Source organism: Haliotis cracherodii, unplaced genomic scaffold (assembly GCF_022045235.1).
Source record: "Haliotis cracherodii isolate W230 unplaced genomic scaffold, xgHalCrac1.p SCAF_18, whole genome shotgun sequence".
Classification (NCBI taxonomy): Eukaryota; Metazoa; Mollusca; class Gastropoda; order Lepetellida; family Haliotidae; genus Haliotis; species Haliotis cracherodii.
This window is the reverse complement of record NW_027266273.1, coordinates 1,488,439-1,511,948: the sequence shown is the minus strand read 5'-3', so window position 1 is coordinate 1,511,948 and position 23,510 is coordinate 1,488,439. Positions and strand designations below refer to the sequence as shown.

Below are 23,510 nucleotides of genomic sequence, written 5' to 3'. Positions count from 1 at the left end.
AGATCATTGTCACGTCACGGGTAATTATCGGGGAGCCGCTCATAACGAGTGTAACTTGAAACTAAAAATGAATGCTCAAACAATACCCATCCCCGTTGTGTTTCATAACCTTAGAGGATATGATTCACATCTCATTATGCAAGCTATCTCAAAGACCGACGGCGGTTTAACGTGCATTCCTAACAATATGGAAAAATACATATCGTTCTCGTTGACTAAACCTATACATTATAGGGACAAGGATGGGAAATCTAGAATAAAGCAAAGTAATGGGCTTAGATTCATAGACTCCGTACAGTTTCTGTTATCTTCCCTGGACAATTTAGCTAAAGCGAACAATCCCGATGACTTCGCTATAACAAATCAATATACAGATAAGATAACTCGTCATTTGCTGCTGAGAAAAGGTGTATATCCTTACGAATATATGGATGATTGGTCTAGATTCGAAGAAACTGAATTACCACCCCTCGAATCATTCTATAGTAACTTAACGGAATCTAGAATAACAGATGCCGATTATGAACACGCTCTGACGGTCTGGGATAAATTAGGTTGTAAGAATTTAGGCGATTATCACGATCTGTACTTAAAAACCGATGTACTGTTACTCGCTGATATATTCGAGATATTTAGAAAGACGTGTTTAAAACAATACGGCTTGGACCCGGCATGGTACTATTCCAGTCCCGGACTATCGTGGGATGCATTGTTGAAGAAGACCGGCGTAGAACTAAAACTACTCACAGATTACGATATGCACTTGTTTATTGAGAAAGGATTAAGAGGGGGTATATCGATGGCGGCCAAAAGGTATTCTAAGGCTAATAATAAATTAGTGGAAGGATATGATCCGAGTAAACCCGACACGCACATATTATATCTCGACGCTAACAATTTGTACGGATGGGCTATGAGTCAACCTTTACCCACGGGTGGTTTTGAATGGGTCAATGATATCAATAATAATGATGAGAATAAAGGGTACATACTAGAAGTTGACTTGGAATATCCGAGTTCCTTACATAAAGACCATAACAGTTATCCGCTAGCTCCCGAAAGATTAATGGTTAATAAAGACTGGATGTCGGAATATCAACGTTCATTGATGGGTAATAATAGGTTAGCTAACGTAGAAAAACTCGTACCAAATTTGATGGATAAGACGAAATATATAGTTCACTACAGAAATCTCCAGTTGTATCTATCGTTAGGTATGAAACTAAAGAAAATACACAGAGTTCTTAAGTTCGATCAAAGCCCTTGGATGGAGCCCTATATAAGGCTGAACACAGATTTAAGAAAGATAGCTACCAGCGATTTCGAAAAGAATCTGTATAAGCTCATGAATAACTCGGTATTCGGTAAAACTATGGAGAATCTAAGGAAGCGTGTTGATGTTAAATTAGTCAGATCTAATGAGGAAGAAAGATTCAGGAAACTTATAGCCAGTCCGGCTTTTAACAGAAGCAAGATATTCGATAACGACTTAGCCGCGTTGCATATGCAGAAAAGTAATATAAAATTCAACAGACCGGTGTACGTCGGTATGAGTATTCTCGACTTGTCAAAACACTTAATGTATGACTTTTATTACAACGAATTTAAGAAGCAATACGGCGATAGATGCGAGGTGTTATATACCGACACAGATTCTTTGTTGATGGAAATACAAACCGAGGATGTGTATAAAGATATGGCAGAAAAAATAGATATGTACGACACGAGCGATTACCCAAAAGATAATCCACTGCACAGTGTAGTAAATAAAAAGGTGTTAGGTAAGATGAAGGATGAATGTGCTGGGACTCCTATAGCGGAGTATGTAGGATTAAGACCTAAGATGTATTCTATAAAAAAGTCCGATAATGGAGAGATAAGAAAAGCTAAGGGTGTTAAGAAGTATGTGGTAAAAAAGCATATCAAACATGAACAGTATAAAGAATCATTATTCAATGGTAGAACGTTCAAACACGAGATGAACTCTTTAAGAAGTTACGATCATAGGATATATGGATTAAGAATGAACAAGACATCATTATCCCCCTTAGATACAAAGAGATGGATTGATAATGATGGTGTAACTACCTATGCTTATGGTTATGGTGGTAATACCGTACCGTCGGGAACTATGAACAACTCTTCTCGTACAAATGCCCTGCCCGGTCCATCTTGAAGATAATAAAGAATAGGCTCTCCTTCTTTCGTTACCAATCGACTAATGTTATACGTCTTAAGGGACCATATGGGATCGGTTGCGCGACGTAGGCCTCCTTCGAGTTCACCGGGCTGGTATAAATATCTTACCCTTACTCTATCCGGAAGTTTTTGTTCTTTGCCTCTCCTCGGTGCTGAAGATTCGGAAGTCACGGATTTCATTTTAATCGCATCGGATGGTTTCTTCCCTATTAATCTCGTTACTTCATTATTCAGCGCTGATACAACGGCTGATAATCGTGTCACCCATTCGGTTGATCTCAATCGCTCCGATTTCATTTCGATCCCATACTGATAGCCAAACAAACGTTCCGCTAGTGTCCGGTTAAATCTTTCAACAATGGCTTGACTACGGTGGGCCTCTCTTTCACCACGGACGATTTTGACATTGTGCTTTGTTAAGAGTTTAGTTACCGATCCCATAAACTCGCGACCGGGATCTACTTGAAATAGCTTAGGCCATTTTAGCGGTCCGCGTTTATATATGCGACTCAGTGCATTAGCTACTTCTGTTGATTCTTTCGAGGTTAATGGCTCAGCCTCTTTGTATCGACTAGCCACATCCACTACTGTTAAAGCGTATTTATACGTTTTGCGTTTTACCTTATCGTGGGGAAGAAACAAGAGGTCAGCCTGATGAACTTCATTCGTCGTAGAAATATCAAACTTCTTCCTCGGTATATAACGCGGTGCCGGTAAATATATTTGCCACAACGCTTGTTTCTTTAACCAATCCTTGGCCACATCTTTAGATACCTTAGCAGCGGTGGCTAATTTTTTTATTGCTCCTACACCTTTCCAATATCCTCGTGGGCTATAGTAAATTTTATTCATTATTAATTAATATTGATATTTCGTTTAATACAAATCATGACTATCGTTGAATCGCATAGTCATTTACACATAAAAAATTCCATCTGTAGTAGCAGTATAGGTATATGAATCCAGCTCCAGTGGAAGTGGTCCAGAACCCCTATTACCTATAAAAATTTATATCATAGACTCCAGGTGGTGGTCAATTTAGTTTAATCTCATGACTATCGTTGAATCGCATAGTCATTTTGGCATAAAAAATTCCTCCTGTAGTGGTGGTATAAGTATATGAATCCCGCTCCAGTGGAAGTGAGCCAGAACCCCTATTACCTATACTACTAAAGTGAAAATGTGGTCATTGTCTTTTAAAATCGAAGTAGGTGCAAAATATTAGAACTGCACCAAACACTGGCATGCCACCATGTTTAAACAATTTATCTGCATACATTGGGGAGAATTGGCAAAAATGAGGTGTTCACATGTAGTTGCAGCATGCTGTGAAAACCAAAATTAGCTTTAAAAACTGGTTCAAGCGACATTGGGAGGACCTGTTGGTCTGATTGTCCAGGCAAAGTTCCACCATGTTGGTACAGAAGAAAATAGCAAAACAAATTCAAACAGGCCTAAACTTTCCACGGACAACAAGCCAGTGTTTTTGCTCTTTTTGCCAGTTAGCCCTTTGCTGTTCAGTGAAAGAACTTTTGCCTGGTATACGGATGCCAATATTTCAGTGTTGAAATTTATTTTTCAACTTTTTTTTCTTGCAAAGGGTGACAGATCAATAATATATTGGTCCCAAGTTTATGAGCATGGATGTCTTGCATTCTATGTAACAATCCCAGTCTAATTTGTGTACACTGATATGACTCAAGAGTTCATAAATTGAATGCAGACACAAATTATGTGGTATGTGGGATGCCAAGAAAGTAGGGGTAGCACCTTGAAATCCTCTGATACTGCTTGACTGATGAAACTGGAATTTGACATGCAGTTTCCTTATGGTTGGTTGGTTGGTTTGTTGTTTAACGCTGCACCTGGCAACATTTCAGCTATATGATGGTGGTCTGTAAAATAATCGAGTCTGTACCAGACAATCCAGTGATTAATATAAGCATCGATCCACGCAATTGAGATGGATGACATGCATCATCCAGTCAGTGAGCCTGACCACCCGATCCCGTTAGTCGCCATTTACCGCAAGCATTGGTTGCTGAAGACCTATTCTACCCCGGGTCCGGTTTTCTTATGAAGATATCTTGTTCAAATCAGTGATTTTTTAAATTTTTTTATTTATTCACATTATACAAAAGGTTGAAAAGTCTCGTTCCTAAGAACACCACTGTGGGCACATGGCTTAAACCTTGATTGAATGTATGACCATAAGTGATATTGGCCAAAGGTTGTTTTTTCTCTTTTTCCCAGAATCTTTTGCACCAATGTTTCTTACAATAGATATTTGTGCCAGAGTAAGGTATTGCAGAAAGGCATGGCAGGTTCACAGGGAGAGCTATTAGAAAAGGACAGTTCTTAAACAATTCTAGCCATATAGGACATAAGTGATGTCATGAACTATTTGGATGTCAAAGACCGTCTTGAAATGAACAAGTAGGAGGATTGCAAGAAATTGACACATGGGGAGGGCTCTCTCTCTCCCTCTTCTCTCTCACACACACACACACACACACACACACACACACACACACACTATAATATAAGGTCAGTCAGGAATTTACCTTGACTAACAAGAGGGGGAGTCCAGGGGACACCAATAATTCATGTTTCACCTTACCTGACGCTACACCTATAGCACTGTGTAGCATCAGGTAAGTTTAAAAAAATTACATTTAATCAGAAATGCTCATGTTTTTACACATTGCTATAGGTGTAGCGTCAGATAAGTAAAAGTATCAGAAAAGCTCATGTTTTTACACATTGCTATTGGTATAGCATCAGATAAGTATAAATATCAGAAATGCTTATGTTTATACACATTGCTATAGGTGTAGCGTCAGATAAGTGTGAGGAGGATTACAAACATAACTCCAGGTTTATCTTGGGTGGTTATTTAATACCACCTGGATTAAGGGATGGACAACCTTTACAACAACATTGTGTTCTAGCCAGTGGTTTCTAATAACTAAGTGAAACATATTTCTATACATGCATGCAAACACTCCGAGTATAATGAACTATCAAATCTAGATATCAAATACAGGAAGGATATTAGTATTGATACTTATAAATTTAATTCCTAAAGAAATTGAGCAATGCCAGCACAAAATACACAGTCTTCACCATTATTTACCTAGCGACCCCCTGCAGAACCTCAACCAATACATCAAGATGCCCAATATCATATTTGACAAATTATGTAGTTTTTATATAACATACATGGTGATATAACAATAGCCGGAGTATTTTAATAGCGGACAATGAAAACAACATAGTATGAGTATCAGTAACCATCGCATTTACTACTTCACATACTTTGTATAAGTTTAAATCATATTTCATGCAATTGACATGTGTTTGAAGGAAGCAACTGTTGTATCTTGCACATATGTATTTTGACTAATAGTGATCTGTTTAGTCAGAGAACAAGGAAGGAGACTCCGTTTCAAAACTGGTGTTGTTGATTTGCCTTTGATTTGTTAATCTCATTATTTCATTACCTAAACAGCGGGATTACTTAGTTGTTGTCCCTCGTCAAAACACACTCCAATTACATATATTTAGTAAGTTCTTCCTCTACTTGAATTACATAATATTTCTATTGCCATTTCAATTATAACTATTGAATAGTACAGAGAAATAATACACATATTTTGTTTCACAGAAACATCATGAACATCTCTTACAGCATAGAAGCTTAGCACTTGTCAATCATCAAATTGCATCAACATCCTCATATTCCATAAATCTAAAAATAGAAACATTTTAACATTGTGGAACAATATCTGAATTATTTGAAGATGAATATAAGTTTTAAAATTATGAGAAATATTTGAAATATTTTTTTCCTGAATAAATCCTTAATGGGAGAGGCTTGGCCATGAAAGACACTTTACTGTGTCAATACATGTTAGAAGACCTGTAGGGGAAGCTTTGTCCACAGTGGAGAATAACTGGCCCAGGATTTGATCTGGCCAAGGCAATTACTTTCTCAGGGAAGAACTAGCCACTGGCCAGGGGGATGTTTCAGCCTGTTATGTGGGTATATCTTTTTAAAATAAGAATTATTTTAAGGATGCATAGCTGATAGATTTTCTGCTGTGGGAATTCTTCAGCTTAAAACTTTACAGTCTGCTTGCCATGTCTGTAGTCTGTAGCTCTTTCTATCAACCACCGGTATGTACTGCCTAGTTGTAATCCTTACATACCCGGTAGCTATTATCTCAGATATCTAATACCTAAATAAATTTGGGTGAGATATTTGAAATGAAATTAATGTACACATTTGTTTTAAACTACCTGGTAATTGCTGCACTAACACCGTTATTACATAGGTTTCTCGTTGGTTCCTTTTTTTCCGTTTTCATTCGATCCTTCTTTTATATTACATAAAATAAGTGCGTGAAATCTTACGAACACAAATGATAAATGATACAATCAGCCTCCTTTTCACCAATTCATATAAACCACTTGTCTGTTGTTTAACTCTTTATGTAATCAGCAATGTGGTGTTTTATCAACAATAGTCATTTCCGTATGTTTATGTTCGGCATTTTACAATCTACCAAGTACCGCGTCGTTCACTTCCGGCGGCAAGGTGAACGAAAGGTGACCAGACGAAGGCTGCCGATTCCAGTCAAATTTCGGTATGGGAGGCGGTGGGAAAGTCCAAATACCTGACTGGAGACAGTATAAAGTTGAAGGGATAAAAGAATTAGAACAACTGCAGAGTTTATTGGCCGCCAGAGGCTTGAAAGATCCATGGATACGGTGAGAAACAACACAGAATAAGCCATTTCATCAACAAGGCCAAACTACTAAAAATAGAATTTTAGATACTTCCGCTCTATTTTAGGTTCGCGCATGCGCGAAAAACGAGGGACAAACATTGCCATTTGTCCCTCTTCCGCTTGTTAGAATCGTAGCGCGGTTTCGGATATTTTAACACGATGCCAGCTAAACACTGTGCGTATGGGATCTGCCGAAGTGACAACCGCTATACGGATAGGCCTGACATGGCAGGGATCCATTTTATTTTGTTTCCTAAGTTTCACAAGCAGCCTGAGAAGTGTGCAAGGTGGGTTCGCGCTTGTTGTCGAGAGGGCTTTACGACGGACAAGGTCAACAAGTACACCTACATATGTTCCAAGCACTTTATCGGCGGGAATGGTCCTTCACTTGAACATCCCGATCCTATCCCGGCAACATATACTTTTGATCAGGTACGTGTTATGATTTTGTGTATTTTTGTCATTATAACGTCAGACACATACATCTAGATCTATGTCGATACACCATAAGTAGACTAGGCCTAGAAGGTCAAATTAATGTTCGATGTTCAAAGTGTTTACTGGATATGTCATACGACATTTTGTCAATTTGGTGAACAGTTTTCAGATTTAACAACTGATTCAGATTTATTTAATTTGGAATAATGACAAGCATTAATTTGGGTTCAAATGTCATGGAAAATTGATTAAAGCAACCATGTGAGCAATAAGTAGATTCTAGGCCCATGTTCCAAACATAGTGGCAGATTTGTGCAGTCCATATATTATTTTTTTTCAAGGTGGTGAAATTTTCAAAGAAAAGAAAGAGCCCTGTGGAGAGATGTCCCCTTCCATGTAAGGTATCCAGGTTGGAGCCCACTTCTACAGCAGGTGATGGCCTATCTTTACTTGCAGTGTGTGCAGCTGACCACCCATACACCTCTAGAAAGCACCTGGAGTGGCAGGAAACAGTCAATACCGAATTGGTATGGACCAAATTTTATATTGCCATAAATGTATTACATTTGTAAAAAAAATTAATTTAAGCCTGTAATCAGATGTAAATGGGCTCTGCAATCATATTTAACCATGTAAACAATGGTAAATATTAGATCCATATTTTGTTTAAGTAAAAAAAATTATGGTATGCAATTTTGGAATGTAAACCATTAATAATATTATCCTAAAGGAATATTTACTTTGTATATAGACCTAGTTGCAAGTCAGTGTTAGCTTCAGCAGATAACTTGTTTATGAAAATGTCACCTTACACCTAACCTTAAACTAAAGGGTTAGACCTGTTTTTGTTTTCTTGTCTGCCACAGTCACACATGAACATTTTTAGGTGTGCCTTTTGGAATAAAGGTTCAACTAGAAGACTCATTAATGTCATTTCACCATGGCTAGATAATAAGCAGTTGTAATTTGAAAGTTATTCCCTGTCCTTTTCAATTTCATTGAAATTGATAACACTGTTTTCATTGATGCATTAAGCATTTAAGCACGTTGTTTGTTCACCATTTGTTTATCTTATTAATAGCAGCTGATGCAATCATTGTAGTAGGTGGTATTGTTGAAAAAATATATTTTACAATTATGACCTCAAGCCAACAGGAGGGGCGGTGGGGTAGCCTAGTGGTTAAAGTGTTCACTCGCCATGCCAAAGAATGGTTTCAATTCCCCACACGAGCACAATGTGTGAAGCCCATTTTTTGTGTCCCCTGTCGTGATATTGCTGGAGTATTTCACAAAGCGGTGTAAAGCCATACTCACTCAGGCACCAGGAACTTACTTCAACCATGACATTGCCACTAAGATACAACAATTTCCTAACCATGCCTTAGATGTTAATGAGCAAACATTATGTATCATTAGTTAATTTTTATGTCAACAGGAACAGAATGTCTGTGCTACTGGTGCTGACACAGAAGAGGCTACCTTGACTGAGCTCAGGTCCAGTGATGCTGCCTGCCAAGCAATGCCGACAACGAAGCATGAGTCCAACCAGACTGAGTTTGTGTGTTCCAGCATTCTGGTATCTAAAATTTATGAAAAGATGACCGCACAAGTCCCTGATTCAGATTGTGAAATAAGCAGGGATCTTGACAACAAAAGCTGTGATTTACTATTTGATAATTTGGTATCTAATAAGAAGAAATTCAAGTACTATACTGGCATGAAAACTATTCATTTTAATCATCTTTTTGCTTCCCTTGGGGACAGTGTAAATGACATTTGTTACTGGCGTGGAAATAAGATAAGTTCCAGTAAACCTGGCAAGTGCAGGGTTTTATCAATCAAAGACCAGCTTGTTTTGACACTTGTCAGATTAAGGAGAAACTTTCCAACAAAAGATTTATCCTATAGATATAACATCAGTGTCGGTTCTGTTTCCTGTATCATTACCACTTGGATTCAGTTTCTGTACATGAAATTTATTACTTTGAAAGATCACATCTTTCCTTCTAGACATCTTATCAGGAAAACATTGCCATCTGTGTTTAAAAGCTTCAAAAACATCAGAGTTATTGTTGATTGTTTCGAAGTGTTTTCTGAGCGACCAAGTGATTATGGTGAGCAAGGCAACATGTACTCTCAGTACAAAACTCACAACACCTTGAAAGTTTTACTTGGTATTTCTCCAACTGGTGCTGTTACATTTTTGTCTGATGCATATGAAGGTGGCATATCAGACAGAGATATTATCAGGAAATCAGGCTTTCTGGAAAAAATTAACCCAGGTGATTTGATCTTAGCCGATAGAGGCTTCAATATCAAAGATCTCCTCATGAGCCGTAGAGCACACTTGAATATTCCTCCATTTCTAGGCAAAAGGGACAAGCTGACTCCTCAAGAAGATATCTTGACTCGATCTATTGCTAGAACAAGAATACATGTGGAGAGATCAGTGGGAAGGTTGAGGGAGTATCGTATATTAAACACAGTTATTCCTCTTTCAATGAAACACTTAGCGTCCCAGATAGTATTTGTTATAGGAATGCTTTCCAACTATCAGCCACCACTTGTTAAATAGGGCATTAGCCCATTACCATGATTGAATGTATATTACATATGATTGGAGGTACGATAATTCTAGCCCGAGTAGTTGTCGTTATCAGCTGATTATTTTTCAATATCTCATAAATACTTCTTTATACAATAAAAAGCGCACTAAAACATGTACATCATGAACCAAGTCATTGCTCAGCATCTATCACCAGTTTCCATTTGCGATGCCATATATCGGTGTTCAATCATGACTTGTGACTACCTGCAGCAAGAAATAATAACAAAGAGTAATATTGCTCGTAAATTTTTTATTGACACCTCATGTATATGTCCACGACTGCGCTGGTGAACTCATGTCTGTTGCAGTTTTCACTGCGTCCTTATCAAATAGCTACTAATTAGTTGATCAGTTTTATTTTTGTGAAGATAGATGTTTGAATCATTCACAATTGTGATCTGTTCTGTGTCATAATGTTCATACATATTATCCCAGAAAATCGTTTTTGGAATCATGCTAAACTTTCTTCAAGGACATGAAGCCATCATCATATGAGCTTTGAACCACTTTAATATTTAACAGCATTGTTGGCTGTAGTACTTCACCTGTGTTATTACATGTCCCTGAGGGTGAGATGTATCGTCATAACTGTTATTAGAAAACAAGGTATTACAATTATTTCACTGTTTATCAAGGTATTTTCCCCAACAACTGCAGTATGTATTGGAATGATCATTTGAACATGGTATTGTTGTACAAATTTATATGTCTGTCATGGGAACAGGCCGGAAACATTAACCCAGTTTCCGTATAGGAGGTATGACCCAGTTTCCGTATAGGAGGTATGCACACTTTTGTACAGCGTGAATAATTGACATGTCAAGACTACAACTAGAAAAGGGTAAACATTACGGAGGTATCTCTCAGCGAGAAGTATGATTCATGGTTCTATAAAAAAAACTACACTCATAACCATTGTTTCAATTGTAACAGTATCTGCATGTCTCCACTGATCTAGTTTATGATATTCCAACAATGTAACTATTACTTTGAAAATAGTGATAATGAAAAATATTAATAACATTACCGCTGTAGATATGCAAAACATTTTATGCCTTTCAGCCCAACCATTTTGTCACCGCCATAATTGTTTGTTAAACTCTAAACAATGAAAAATATGTTCTGATTGTAAACTTAGTACCTCTTGTTCCTTGAAAACAATAACAAATGTTTCAAGAAGTCATTACTGGTTTTGTTTTCATGATATGATTGTTTCTATTACCAATTATGTATTTAAACTCAAATGTGTCCTTTTCTCCTTCCTGATTCTGAAGGTACCACATGCAATTTTGAATCTTCTTTGTTACTTATGTACGATTTATGACACTACATGTATTGCATCAATAAGTAGGTATGCGACAAAATCTCTTCATGCTGTGTTGATCAAAGTTAACTTGTATCCACATTTGTGAAATACTTAGTCCGTGAAGTATAAAAATAATGACAAATGACAGTACTGCACATAATTGTTATCATGGTTGTTCACATAACTTGAATAACATTATCTGGACAGTTATTTGCTTTGCTTAAGCTGTACACCATGCATACTAGTTATTAACGTTCATCATTCTCACAATGTTAGAAGTGAAAAAATGTTGAAATGTTTACTAACTTGAATAACGAGAACAAGTTCTAGCCCTCACGATACTAACTGGGAGCAAAGGTGTTTCACTTTCTTCATGAATGCAGCACAAGAAAAATATTCACCATAAGTGTGGTACGATATGGAGCTCACTTAGTATAATGTCAAGTTTATACATGAAGTATATTGTACTAATAATCATGACAACCTCACAAGGATACACTGTACAGTGTATTCAAAAAAAGCTGAATCATACATCATGTGATTCAGTTTTACGATCAAAGTAATGTTGGAAGTGAATAAATATAACACACTGACCATTAACTTCTGTGTCTTGTTTTTTATGGACATTCACTCATGTTACATGTTTGTTATGCTTACTTGGACAGATCAAAGGGAAGTAGCTTTCTTGGCACTCTCATTTCAAATATCTCAGGAACTAGAATATTTTTGTAAAATATTTTCAAGAGGCGGTATGTCTGTTCCCAAAATAATTTATTGAAGGGTATTCTTTCTACTGACATACCCTCAGGCGACCATATTACAAAGTCACAAAAAGATTTTTCACAGATGGCCATTTGCATTTGACATTGGAAATAATATTTATGATTCCTTTTCAATTTTAGTCTGCCATTTTCGAAAGTGCTGCAAAATGAATAGTATTGTTTCTTTGTAAGTTTTTCTTTTGCCTCAGTTGGATTAATGTTTTCAAGTACTGATGGGCACTTAATTTCTAAAACACCATCAGCCACATCTGTACTGAGAGACTGTAAGATGCCATCAGGGCTACATCCTAGTTCAGGATACTTTGAATTTATCCAGAAACCACTTGCAAGGCAGGTAAATGTTTCTACATATTTTAATGAATAGTCTTCAAAGGCTCTTTTTTCATTATGTGATCCATACCTCATGTCAACTGTATTAAAACAATCAATACCCCATACATGTGATGATAACAAGCGATATCTACCTCGATCTGTGGATACCATAGAACAGTCTTTACAAATAGATGCTGTCACTCTGTACCACCTGGCATTATGCCACTGATCAGAAATTGCTTGACCCACAGTACCAGGTACTTCACAAGGGCCAACCCCATACTCTGAAATACTTTCTTTCACATTTTCAATGAAAACATCACATTTATCCATGAGATGTAACTTCAAGTCATTAGACAATTCATAATCATCATAAGTAATTTCTAGGATACTCTGCCATGAAGTATTTGTATCCAAGGCTAGTGCAGAAGAAATGAAAGCAGTTGCAAAACTACTGTCAGCTCTGTGAGACTGATCTGCAACAGGACATGGGTCATGATCAATAACACGGTTTGGAGCTCTCTTTTTGCTGTACTGCAAAGTGTGGGCTGGTTGTGGGTTTCTAGTTTTGTTTCGGGGTTTATTCCAGGAACAAGAGAAAGAAGTACATGAGGGTGCTGTATAGCCAAAGTTGACAGTATAATCCTCTAATGCAAACAATAATCCTGCAATGTGGCTACAACGTCCAGTGGCTGAACCTACACAATCACATGATGCATCCTGGATGACAGCAAAATTATCAAGAGTAACATGTACATGGTACATCATACCTAGTCTGTATGATGGAAGACATTCACATTTAAGATAATAATACTCATTTTTAGAACATGTTTGAATATTTTGTATGTGGCCACTCTTAAAAAAAGCTCGTCCCTTCTTCATTGGCTTTGCAGTGCTGAAGGTGTTGTCCTGATCATCATCATCATCACCGTCATTGATAGGAGTGACTTGTGGTAGAGGCTGTAGTCTGGCTGATGCAATAATATACTGGTATATATCACCATATGAGAAGGTTGGTGGGATGTTGCCAGAAGGGAAGGCCTTCCATCCAGTGATAAGTGGTGTGGGAGGTTGCCTCACAGCCGAACACGGACTTGAACTGTAATACAAAGAGAAAATAGTGCAATACACAATCATGACACAGGTAACTATTTGGCTATATAATTCATGCACCAGTGCAACATATTATTGTAACATGCAACCTAATATTGATGTCAAAATGCACTAAATGCATGTAAAAAAATATATCCAAATTTGTTTGTCTATAAGTCTAACCCCTGTGTATCCACACATCAATCTTGGATCACATTCAATACCTGTACAGTTTATTTACCATACTACATAACTAATCTGTGTTGTGTGTAATTTGTTATGATTTCGTGGGCTTGACATTGTCACATTGTAGGTACTTCTAGATTGTGTGCAAATGTTCCTATCACGTTTCACAGCAATAATCCAAAAATAAACAAGACACAGGCCGCAGACCAGCCTGTTTCAACTTTTATATATATATTGGACCAGGGCTAGCTGATTTTGTTTAGTGCAACTGCGTTTTCATGTCAACATGCACCTGGTGCAAGTTAAATCAACTTCCTTAAAACCGAGCTATGTGACATTGTAATATCATATATATGTGATGCAAGTATTATCTTTCTTAAGGGACCAATTATTTTGATTTAATTTGGGGGTGGGGTGTGGGGTCCTGGGACTTTATAACAGAAGACCCATAGGATATTGAAGACCCATAAGACATGAAGCTTTTGAAAATTAGAATATTCCGAACATTTTTTTTTCAACCTGATGGAAAAATATTTTCTGATTCCTGTAAAAAAATCTTTTTTGAGTTGATTAATTCAATTATTTAAGTGATTAATATAATTTTCTCAGAATAAAATATGCTATGAACAGTAATTAAAATTCCCTTACATTTTATTTTTGGGTACTTTTTAGATGATGTTCCATTACAAATGTTGTTCACAATATTAAATCCATTTGACAAAAGTTCACAGAATTCAATGCCATTTCAATCCAGAAATGGAAATGCATCAATAATATTTCAACCCATTCTTACGCAATCTTTGCATTTGGTCAAAGATAAAATCTGGAATTGAAACCTCATAGTTACCTGTTAAGAGATGCCAAAACATCTTGAACCTTTATTTGGTACCATTTCCCATTATCAATAGAAATGGAAATGTCTGTGTCCTGCTGAGCTCTGATACACTCTTGACATCTGTGGGAAAACAATGGGTAAACATCAGTCATGTTACAATTTCAGATATTGATCAATGAGTAGATGAATTCAGTTTCCAACCACTGAGCTTACTAGTAAATGACTGCATGATTACTTTCCATCTATATTATTACTAGTAATATTAGTCCACTCACTTTAATCATTGTTATGGGGTAATCATGATAATAAGATCAAATTTTTTGCAGAGTATGGTAATGCCAAAATGCTCTTACTCGTTACCTGAAGCAATGGTGTTATATACTGAAGTAATAATTATACATATTAATAACTAAGTTAATTGTATACTTCTGTTCATATTAGCCCAAGTGAGTGAAGAAAAACACTACATAGAGATGAAAATGACAATAAAGGTGTTTGGTAATTCGATTCTATTTTTACATGGAAATTGTGTGCAATTATTTATGCCTTAACAAATCTGGAAAATAATAGTAATAATAACAACAACGTTTGCATGTGTAAATAGAATAATTGGCACAGGTACATATAGTATTGTGGCTGCCAGACCAGGTTGTGGTCATCATATGAATATATAAAAATAATAGAGGAAATACCGTATCATAGCCCAAGCTGTTAGATTAGAATGGTGAAAACAGTTATTGCCCTTTTTCAGACGAACGTTTAGTGCCCGAATTCTCTCATCCAGGCAAATGTCGTTCTGATAACGAATACGACAGAGCACGACAGATTTAATCTATTATTCCCACATACATTTATGGAGTTGAAACACAAAAATGTATTTCAATATTATCCGTTATTAGCATTAACAAATATTACGGAAATCACTTCCGGTTTGGATTTTGATATGACGTCTGTCTCGTAAATTCTATGCTCATCGGGTTAATCATCAGAGCACCTTCATACCACTGTAATAACAATCACGGCACGATACCTTTAACAAAGATGTATATTTCATAGATTCTCATAACTTACATATACTATTTTTAACGAAATCCAATAAATAAGACGACTTACCTTTCGACGAGTTCGGTCTTCGTTCCTGTCATCGACAGGCCTCGGCACTCCAACCACCGTTTCAGCTGAACAACTGAATGTCTATCGACGTCTGGATAAATAAACTGAGCTCCAGGGACATCTTCGGGCAGCAGAGAAACATTAAACAAAGGCGAGGTAGAAGCCATGCTAATACTGATGTGGGTAAACGGCAAAACAACTGTCAAATAGAGGCGCGCGAAAAACTGCGATGTTTGTCCCTCGAAATATTATTGTGTATCACGTGACGCGTATGTGCACATAAACTGTGACGTAATCGATGAAATGGCTTATTAGCTGCAACACATTATCCATAAACATGTCAAACTGTAAAAAGTATGCTTCATGTAGGCCTGCGTGATATTATTCTACGTTTTTTAAAGTTTGTGTTCTTCAAATGTAGCTTATGGGTTTTTACAAGATGCTTCCATTGTTATCAAGATGGTCAAGTTCAACATCCATGAATATATATAGCTTACTTCTAAAGTTGGCAATTGCCTACATTACCTTTGTTGACAAAACCAGCATGAAGATTAATGCAAGACTGCAGTTTTCCGGACAGAGCTATGGCTCCAATTGACTCCAGGTGCAGGCAGTTGGCTCATGGTTCACTTTGAACCTTAGTTAGGATAGGTAACCCTAAGTCTATCCTTAGCTCTTGGATCCATCCCCTTATCTGATCAAACACCCTTTCATGATCCTTAGTGTGCAAACCCTTGCCAATCAAACACTCCTTTATGATCCTGAGGGTTTGGTACTCCGTAATGAAGCTTAGGGTTAGTTGTGAGTTGTGGTATGGGTTACCTATCTCACCACTTTTAAAGAATCAATCCATTGTAATTTGAGGACAATCTGTAACATTTTATCAAGTTTTTTAGTTTCGCCGAGAAAAAAGGCTACACCACATGAGTATCAAGGTAACCAAATAGGTGCTGATCATATGTACACAAGCACTTATTATTTGTGATGGTGTATCTGTAGTAAGGTGTTGGCTAATTATGTTAACATATTAGCCTAGCTGAGTTTCAAGCAGGCACCATACCCATGCTTGTGGGTTTCACATAAGTGGTAAATGTCTTAGACCTACATTTCTTATGGCTTTCCTTCCGCATCAAGCTGACACTGATGAAACAGGAATACTGTTCAAAGTGGTGTAAAACCCAACTTACTCATCATGCTCATGCACTCAAGCTGGCAACCCGAGTTGATCCTCTGTGTAGCGCAGATTGAAAGCCAGTGATTTGGAGTATTCCCATGATTAATATCATTTCTTTTATTGCCTTTGGAATCCAAATATTTTTACTATTAAATGTTTTGACTTAACTAGATCATGTAGATACGTTAAGATGAGACTACATTGAGATTAACAGCTGAAGTTTTATATCATGAACATGGTGAAATGAACCATGACATTTCCAACATTAAACAGTGAGGGCTTATTGACATGATATTTAAACAAATGCCAGCCAGGTTCTAACTATAAATCAAAACTGAGGCATACATTACCTTGATTATATACATGATATGATGGAAAACATATGACCTTGCAGGTATCCAAGTTTTGTTTGTTTTTATGTTGTTGAACGCCGCACTCAGCAATATTCCAGCTATATGATGGCGGTCTGTAAATAATCGAGTCTGGACCAGACGATCCAGTGATTGACTACCTGACAGATTGTATGTTATATAAAAACTAACATGCATCAACCAAGTCAGCTGACCACCCGATCAGGTATCAAAGATATACATAACATAAACAGTGTTTACCATTTTTTCATGACTCAAAAGAACTTCTTTTCATTATCCTCTTGTGACACAGTTTGCACAATTGTGAAATTGAACACAGAACCTGTCTTTGTCAATACATTGAATATTACTGTGGCAAAGGCATACATTCAAACTTGTTAGTAAAGTCTTATCTGTGTATATTTCAAATTTGATAAGATTAAAGTAGCCAATCAAATCCCTCAGACAGGAACTTACAGCCTAGATTCCCCGTGTAACAACTTCTAAGTTCAGGCTATATTCATTTGCTTATGGGGCAATCAGGTTTCTTAGGAACTGGTCAGGCCCCATATGCAAATTCTCTATATGTAAATATGGTAAATGAGTCTTACCTGTGCTTTCCTTTTATTTACTGTTAACTTTATACTGTAAATATGTACATTTTATCATCTCAGTTGTTATATTTTTTTCTCTTAAGCTGTTTTGTTGAATAATAGCTCTAAAGAACTAGTGTTATACTATTTAATAACCAATGTTAAATGTTTTTCTTGTTTCTTGTAATTTCCTTAGTAATTGAATGTATGTCATTTCAGTGCCCTAACTACTTAAACTTGTATGTCTCATCACCCATGTCTTACTCATGAAGTGATGATGACAAATTATGCATAAGAAAAAGCTGTCAATATTGACAGAAAGTACCGTAAGTTAGACAGTAGACATCATAGATGCAATATTCAACAAACTAGATAGATAATTGAATGTGGATCAGGGTGTGGAATACTACACACCGGTCCACTTACATGATTGTATGACATATGACCTGTTCATTTGTGTTAGAAATGAAAATCTGTTTATTTACTTAAATCTAAAATTAAAAAGTTATAATTTAGATGTCCCATGATTCAAATACAAGGCCAAAAAACTCACAAGGCCCAGTCCCCCCTTAAACACTGACCAAGATGCTTTTCGGCTATTAATGTCAATGTCAGTGAGTGACACAGTTGAACAATGTTTCAGTATTTTCATGTTATGTTTTTTTGCAGAAATGAAGTGTGGCGTTACCACCCTGACAACTTCCAAGGAGTAGGGCGGGCAGCAATGAAAAGTGTCGGAAGGGGCTTCAAGTGGGCTTTCCCAGCTGTTGTCGTCACATTACTAGCTCAGAAGTTTATTTTCAAAAAGGATGAGCATGGTGGTCATTAAGGGAGGCAACTCCAGCCAGACAGTGACATGATTTGTAAATGAAGACTTGTATCCCAGCCATGTTAACTGACTGCACGCTTAGTTTGCACTGAATTGTGGCTGTCAGTGAGACAACAATGATCCCACTGAAAGATTGGGTAGTGTGAATCTGTGCTCTGTTAAACACAATAGTTGTACTTGAAGTTTGAAGAGACAAATAAAAAATCATAAGCCATTTTTCAGTTTGTTGTAATATATAAATTATGTACATGTAACATTTTGTGTTGGGCAAATGTTAGAAATGGGTTGAAATTTCAAGATTTATCACCAGTTTGATTACCATTTGATTATTCTTGTATGGGAATAGGAAAAAATGAAGTTTAGAACATTCATGCTCTGTGTTCTTCACATGAAAATAACAACCAGAATATTAAGTCTTAAATTTGTCTATACTTTGAACTGAACAAATGAACATTCTGGAATGTCTTATATATGGTTGAGAATGTATGGCAGAGCTTCCCACGTACTGTTCAATGTCTCCTCCGTGTTTATCCCACAGAAGTGAGCGATAGACGATAATTTTTATTTTGAATCAGCCATACGGGTCGTAATTCGGAATACCCAGTGTTAACATTTTCGAGGTTGCATGATTAGAAACACATTTCGACTGTCACTTTCATGATCTGTTAAGTGACGCTTTGATTGGTCGGATGAAAGGTCGTTCTGACGTGGCCTATAATGGGATGTCCGCAGATCTTTGTTTAGCAATAGCGAGAACTAAGATCTGATTTTAATGAGATTGTAAAACTGCAGACACTGAAACCATGGCTGTTACCACAGACTCCTTGCTTCTTTAATGCTAGTGTGGATAGAGTGTTTCTCTAAAGATTGGCATGTGGGTGGTTCGATATCCCTGGCCATGTCATACCAAAAGAAATGACTTGTTACTCTCTCTGGTGCTCGGTATTCAAAATAAAACAAGGATTGGCCTGCTTGGAATCTGTATTGTGTCTGAGCTGGGTATCTCAGTGGGCTAGCACTAACAGGCATAAGTTTGGACTTATAAAAGGATCCACACATACATGCACATCGCTGTATAAGTGTAAGAACCTAGAACATGATGTTAAACCCTATTTCACCTCACCTAGTGTTATGGTTTTCAATTTAGCCCACAAAATATATAAACTTGGAAAATATAACTAAGTGTCGCCATTACTCGCCAAGTATTTCCTTATGTAGCAAAGTAATTTCTAGTTGAATCTTTTATTTCCTGACTCATGTTTTGTTTTTTGTTTACAAAGTGACACATACAGTACATTGAAATGGCAATAGGTATTCGTTACTCTTTCAGCTGTTAGCCCCCAGAATCCTATGCTGGTTGTAAGAGGCAAGTAAATGGATTGGGTCATCAGGTTTGGTGATTTTTGCGTAGATGTGTCAATTACTTGATTGTCTGGTCCAGGCTAGTTGAGTTACTGACAGCCGTCATATAGCTGAGTCGTTAAACAACAAACAAACCAAACCAGAAAGAAACAAAACAGGAGTAATTCTTTAGAAAAAAGTTATCAATTATTCCAGTTCACTGGTATATGTTGAAAATGGAAGCATTTAAAAACCTCTCACTTTTGCTATGATATTTATGGTGAATGCTTATCTCAAGGTATTGTAACCCTCCATCAATAACATATATATATATATAATATATGTGACATTCTTATATTGAATAGCTTTATTTTGTGAATGATAAGATAATTACTGACGGGACTTACCAGTAATCAGCACTGCATAGTTGTGAACTATTGATGTGCCTTTACATTGTTATTGTTATTGTTATTGAAAGGTTATACATGCAAATTTGATGTACACATTATTTCGTGCTACAGACACATAGTCATAGGATCTAGAGTTTAATGAAGTATCCTGCATTCAAGAATAGATACTAGTAGTCATCTTGAATGTGCGTAGGGCATTAGGAATGTAGAAGAGAGATGTAGCAAGCAGTATGAGTATTGTCAAAGACAATATAGATCTATATATGTATATGATAGAAAGTGGGGACAGAAAGAGAGATAGCTTGGACTGGGAGAGAAAGCTGGGTAGAGAGGTAGTGGTAGCTGTGAATGTAGGTAGAGAGAAAGCTGGGTAGAGATAGTGGTAGCTGTGATTGTAGGTAGAGAGAGAGCTAGGAAGGTGGGTAGATAGGTAGAGGTAGCTGTGAATGTAGGTATAGAGAAAGCTGGGTAGAGAGGTAGTGGTAGCCTTCAATGTAGGTAGAGAGGAAGGTAGGTAGAGGTAGCTGTGAACGTAGGTAGGTAGAGAGAGCTGGGTGGAGAGGTAGTGGTAGCTGTGAATGTAGGTAGAGAGGAAGGTGGGTAGAGTGGTAGAGGTAGCTGTAAATGTAGGTAGAGAGAGAGAGAGAGAGCTGTGTAGAGAGGTAGTGGTAGCTGTGAATGTAGGTAGAGAGAGAGCTGGAAAGGTGGGTAGATAGGTAGTGGTAGCTGTGAATGTAGGTAGAGAGGAAGGATGATAGAGGTAGCTGTGAATGTAGGTAGAGAGAGAGCTGGGTAGAGAGGTAGTGGTAGCTGTGAACGTAGGTAGAGAGGAAGGTGGGTAGAGGTAGCTGTGAATGTAGGTAGAGAGAGAGAGAGCTGGGTAGAGAGGTAGTGGTAGCTGTGAATGTAGGTAGAGAGGGAGAGAGCTGTGTAGAGAGGTAGTGGTAGCTGTGAATGTAGGTAGAGAGAGAGCTGGAAAGGTGGGTAGATAGGTAGTGGTAGCGGTGAATGTAGGTAGAGAGGAAGGTGGGTAGAGTGGTAGAGGTAGCTGTGAATGTAGGTAGAGAGAGAGAGAGCTGGGTAGAGAGGTAGTGGTAGCTGTGAATGTAGGTAGGTAGAGAGAGAGAGCTGGGTGGAGAGGTAGTGGTAGCTGTGAACGTAGGTAGAGAGGAAGGTGGGTAGAGTGGTAGAGGTAGCTGTGAATGTAGGTAGAGAGAGAGAGAGAGCTGGGTAGAGAGAGAGTGGTAACTGTGAATGTAGGTAGAGAGGAAGGTAGGTAGAGGTAGCTATGAATGTAGGTAGAGAGAGAGAGCTGGGTAGAGAGGTAGTGGTAGCTGTGAATGTAGGTAGAGAGCTGGGAAGGTGGGTAGATAGGTAGAGGTAGCTGTGAATGTAGGTAGAGAGGAAGGTGGGTAGAGTGGTAGAGGTAGCTGTGAATGTAGGTAGAGAGAGAGAGAGCTGGGTAGAGAGGTAGTGGTAGCTGTGAATGTAGGTAGAGAGAGAGCTGGAAAGGTGGGTAGATAGGTAGAGGTAGCTGTGAATGTAGGTAGGTAGGTATAGTGAGTGAGTGTGTATGGTTTTACGCCGCTTTTAGCAAAATTCCAGCAATATCACGGCGGGGGACACCAGAAATGGGCTTCACACATTGTACTCATGTCGGGAATCGAACCCGGGTCTTCAGCGCGACGAGCTAACGCTTTAACCACTATGCTACCCGACCGCCCTTGTAGGTAGAGAGCAAGGTGGGTAGAGAGGTGGAGGTAGCTGTGAATGTAGGTAGAGAGGAAGGTGGGTAGAGATGTATTGGTAGCTGTGAATGTAGGTAGAGAGAGAGAGAAGGGAAGGTGGCAAGAAAGAGAGATAGCAAGGAAGGTGGTTAGAACGAAAGATAGCCAAGAAGGTGTGTAAAAAATATCTTGGAAGGCGATAGAGTGAATACTAGACCAAATGTGGAGATTCTGGCAAAATCATGTAATATGAGACCCTGTCCTTACCACTCACATCGCATTACTAGACACTATAGAGCACCACTGCCTTGCGCCAAACTCAGAAGCTCAGCTGTACATGAGTTAGGATAATCATCTTTTGAAAACAGCGAAGTGAGGAACAGAAAAGTGGTGGTTTTAGCCTAAGTTGACAAAACGGAATCACGCCTGTGGAAATTGAAAATGTAACAAGCATTAAAATCAAATTATTGATATCTTCTTTCCTACATTAACCATCTCCCGAGGCAAAGGCGTTAACTGACTGTAAAAGGCCAGGTTCGAAAATACATGTATCTGTCCATGAAACTATCATTTTTGATAGTCTGTATTTTCTACCGTGTTGTGATGCAGATACGGATTAATTTTGTCATCTTTGTATCTTCTGTAAGTTTTATTTCTCAACTTTTGTCAAAAAATCTTAAGGCACTGTGTCTAATTCCAAGCTTATCCAAGAGAAAGGGGAGTTAAATACCAACCAATTCTGTTTTGGGCCATATTAACACTTTTATTGAAAGCATTTTTGAAACAATATTGGTGACATGCCAGTTAATTATGCCAGAATGCTAGTAACATTTCATATTTCTATTGGGGCGGTCGAGTGGTTCGCGTTCGCTTGTCATGTCGAAGACCTGAGTTCGATTCCAGACATAGGTATAATGTGTGAAGCCCATTTCTGTTGTACCCCACCGTGATATTGCAGGAATATATCTAAAAGCGGCGTTCACTCACTCAATCACTCACTCACTCATATCTCTATTAATGTCTGTAAATAATAGGAAAAAATCACAGCTCAATTCTGCACACCACATTTTGTGTTTTCTGAAACCATAATACCCTAAAACATGTTTTCTTCATGTTGTTCAGGTGTGAAACTATTTGCACTATTTGCTACAGTATTACAACAAAATTTATTCTGTGCCCCATACCTTGCAGTTATAAGAAATGACAGGTTCCATACTTGCCGGAGAAGGGTACTTATCACTGTTACGTTTCCGTCTTCTCTGACCCGATGGTGGGACACGTGTCTACAGGCGTCGAGGTGAACGTTACGTCACGCCATGTGTTCTTGAAGGCAATCGCTTTAGAGCTGGTGGTGTTAAGACCTGGGTGGGATAACGGCTACAGAAAGGACTGAAGTGATTGTGATTGATAGGAGTTTGAATG

The 23,510-nt window shown here is 37.8% G+C and overlaps 3 protein-coding genes across 3 annotated transcripts; 2 read left to right on the top strand and 1 right to left on the bottom strand.

The window, feature by feature from the left end:
• Window positions 1-6,776: 6,776 nt before the first annotated feature.
• Window positions 6,777-18,819, top strand: LOC139466100 (NADH dehydrogenase [ubiquinone] 1 beta subcomplex subunit 3-like). The gene is made up of 2 exons (XM_071248115.1): window positions 6,777-6,972; window positions 18,451-18,819. Exons 1-2 carry the CDS (start codon window positions 6,851-6,853, stop codon window positions 18,608-18,610), a joined length of 282 nt encoding a protein of 93 aa, XP_071104216.1. The 5' UTR covers window positions 6,777-6,850; the 3' UTR covers window positions 18,611-18,819.
• On the top strand, window positions 7,108-10,239 carry LOC139466099 (uncharacterized). Its single transcript, XM_071248114.1, has 3 exons — window positions 7,108-7,424; window positions 7,772-7,957; window positions 8,866-10,239. Exons 1-3 carry the CDS (start codon window positions 7,152-7,154, stop codon window positions 10,003-10,005), a joined length of 1,599 nt encoding a protein of 532 aa, XP_071104215.1. The 5' UTR covers window positions 7,108-7,151; the 3' UTR covers window positions 10,006-10,239.
• LOC139466098 (uncharacterized) lies at window positions 11,987-15,905 on the bottom strand. Its single transcript, XM_071248113.1, has 3 exons — window positions 15,665-15,905; window positions 14,564-14,671; window positions 11,987-13,537 (listed from the first exon to the last, which is right to left on the bottom strand). The coding sequence occupies exons 1-3, from the start codon at window positions 15,829-15,831 to the stop codon at window positions 11,998-12,000; spliced, it is 1,815 nt and encodes a 604-aa protein (XP_071104214.1). The 5' UTR covers window positions 15,832-15,905; the 3' UTR covers window positions 11,987-11,997.
• Window positions 18,820-23,510: the final 4,691 nt, after the last annotated feature.

Coding starts and splice junctions, on each gene's coding strand:
- LOC139466100 (XM_071248115.1), top strand. CDS start 6,851: ATGGGAGGCGGTGGGAAAGTCCAAATACCTGACTGGAGACAGTATAAA. Junction 6,973..18,450: donor TTGAAAGATCCATGGATACG/GTGAGAAACAAC, acceptor GTTTTTTTGCAG/AAATGAAGTGTGGCGTTACC.
- LOC139466099 (XM_071248114.1), top strand. CDS start 7,152: ATGCCAGCTAAACACTGTGCGTATGGGATCTGCCGAAGTGACAACCGC. Junction 7,425..7,771: donor CAACATATACTTTTGATCAG/GTACGTGTTATG, acceptor TTTTTTTTCAAG/GTGGTGAAATTTTCAAAGAA. Junction 7,958..8,865: donor AAACAGTCAATACCGAATTG/GTATGGACCAAA, acceptor TTATGTCAACAG/GAACAGAATGTCTGTGCTAC.
- LOC139466098 (XM_071248113.1), bottom strand. CDS start 15,831: ATGGCTTCTACCTCGCCTTTGTTTAATGTTTCTCTGCTGCCCGAAGAT. Junction 14,672..15,664: donor AAGACCGAACTCGTCGAAAG/GTAAGTCGTCTT, acceptor GTTTTCCCACAG/ATGTCAAGAGTGTATCAGAG. Junction 13,538..14,563: donor GTTTTGGCATCTCTTAACAG/GTAACTATGAGG, acceptor TTTGTATTACAG/TTCAAGTCCGTGTTCGGCTG.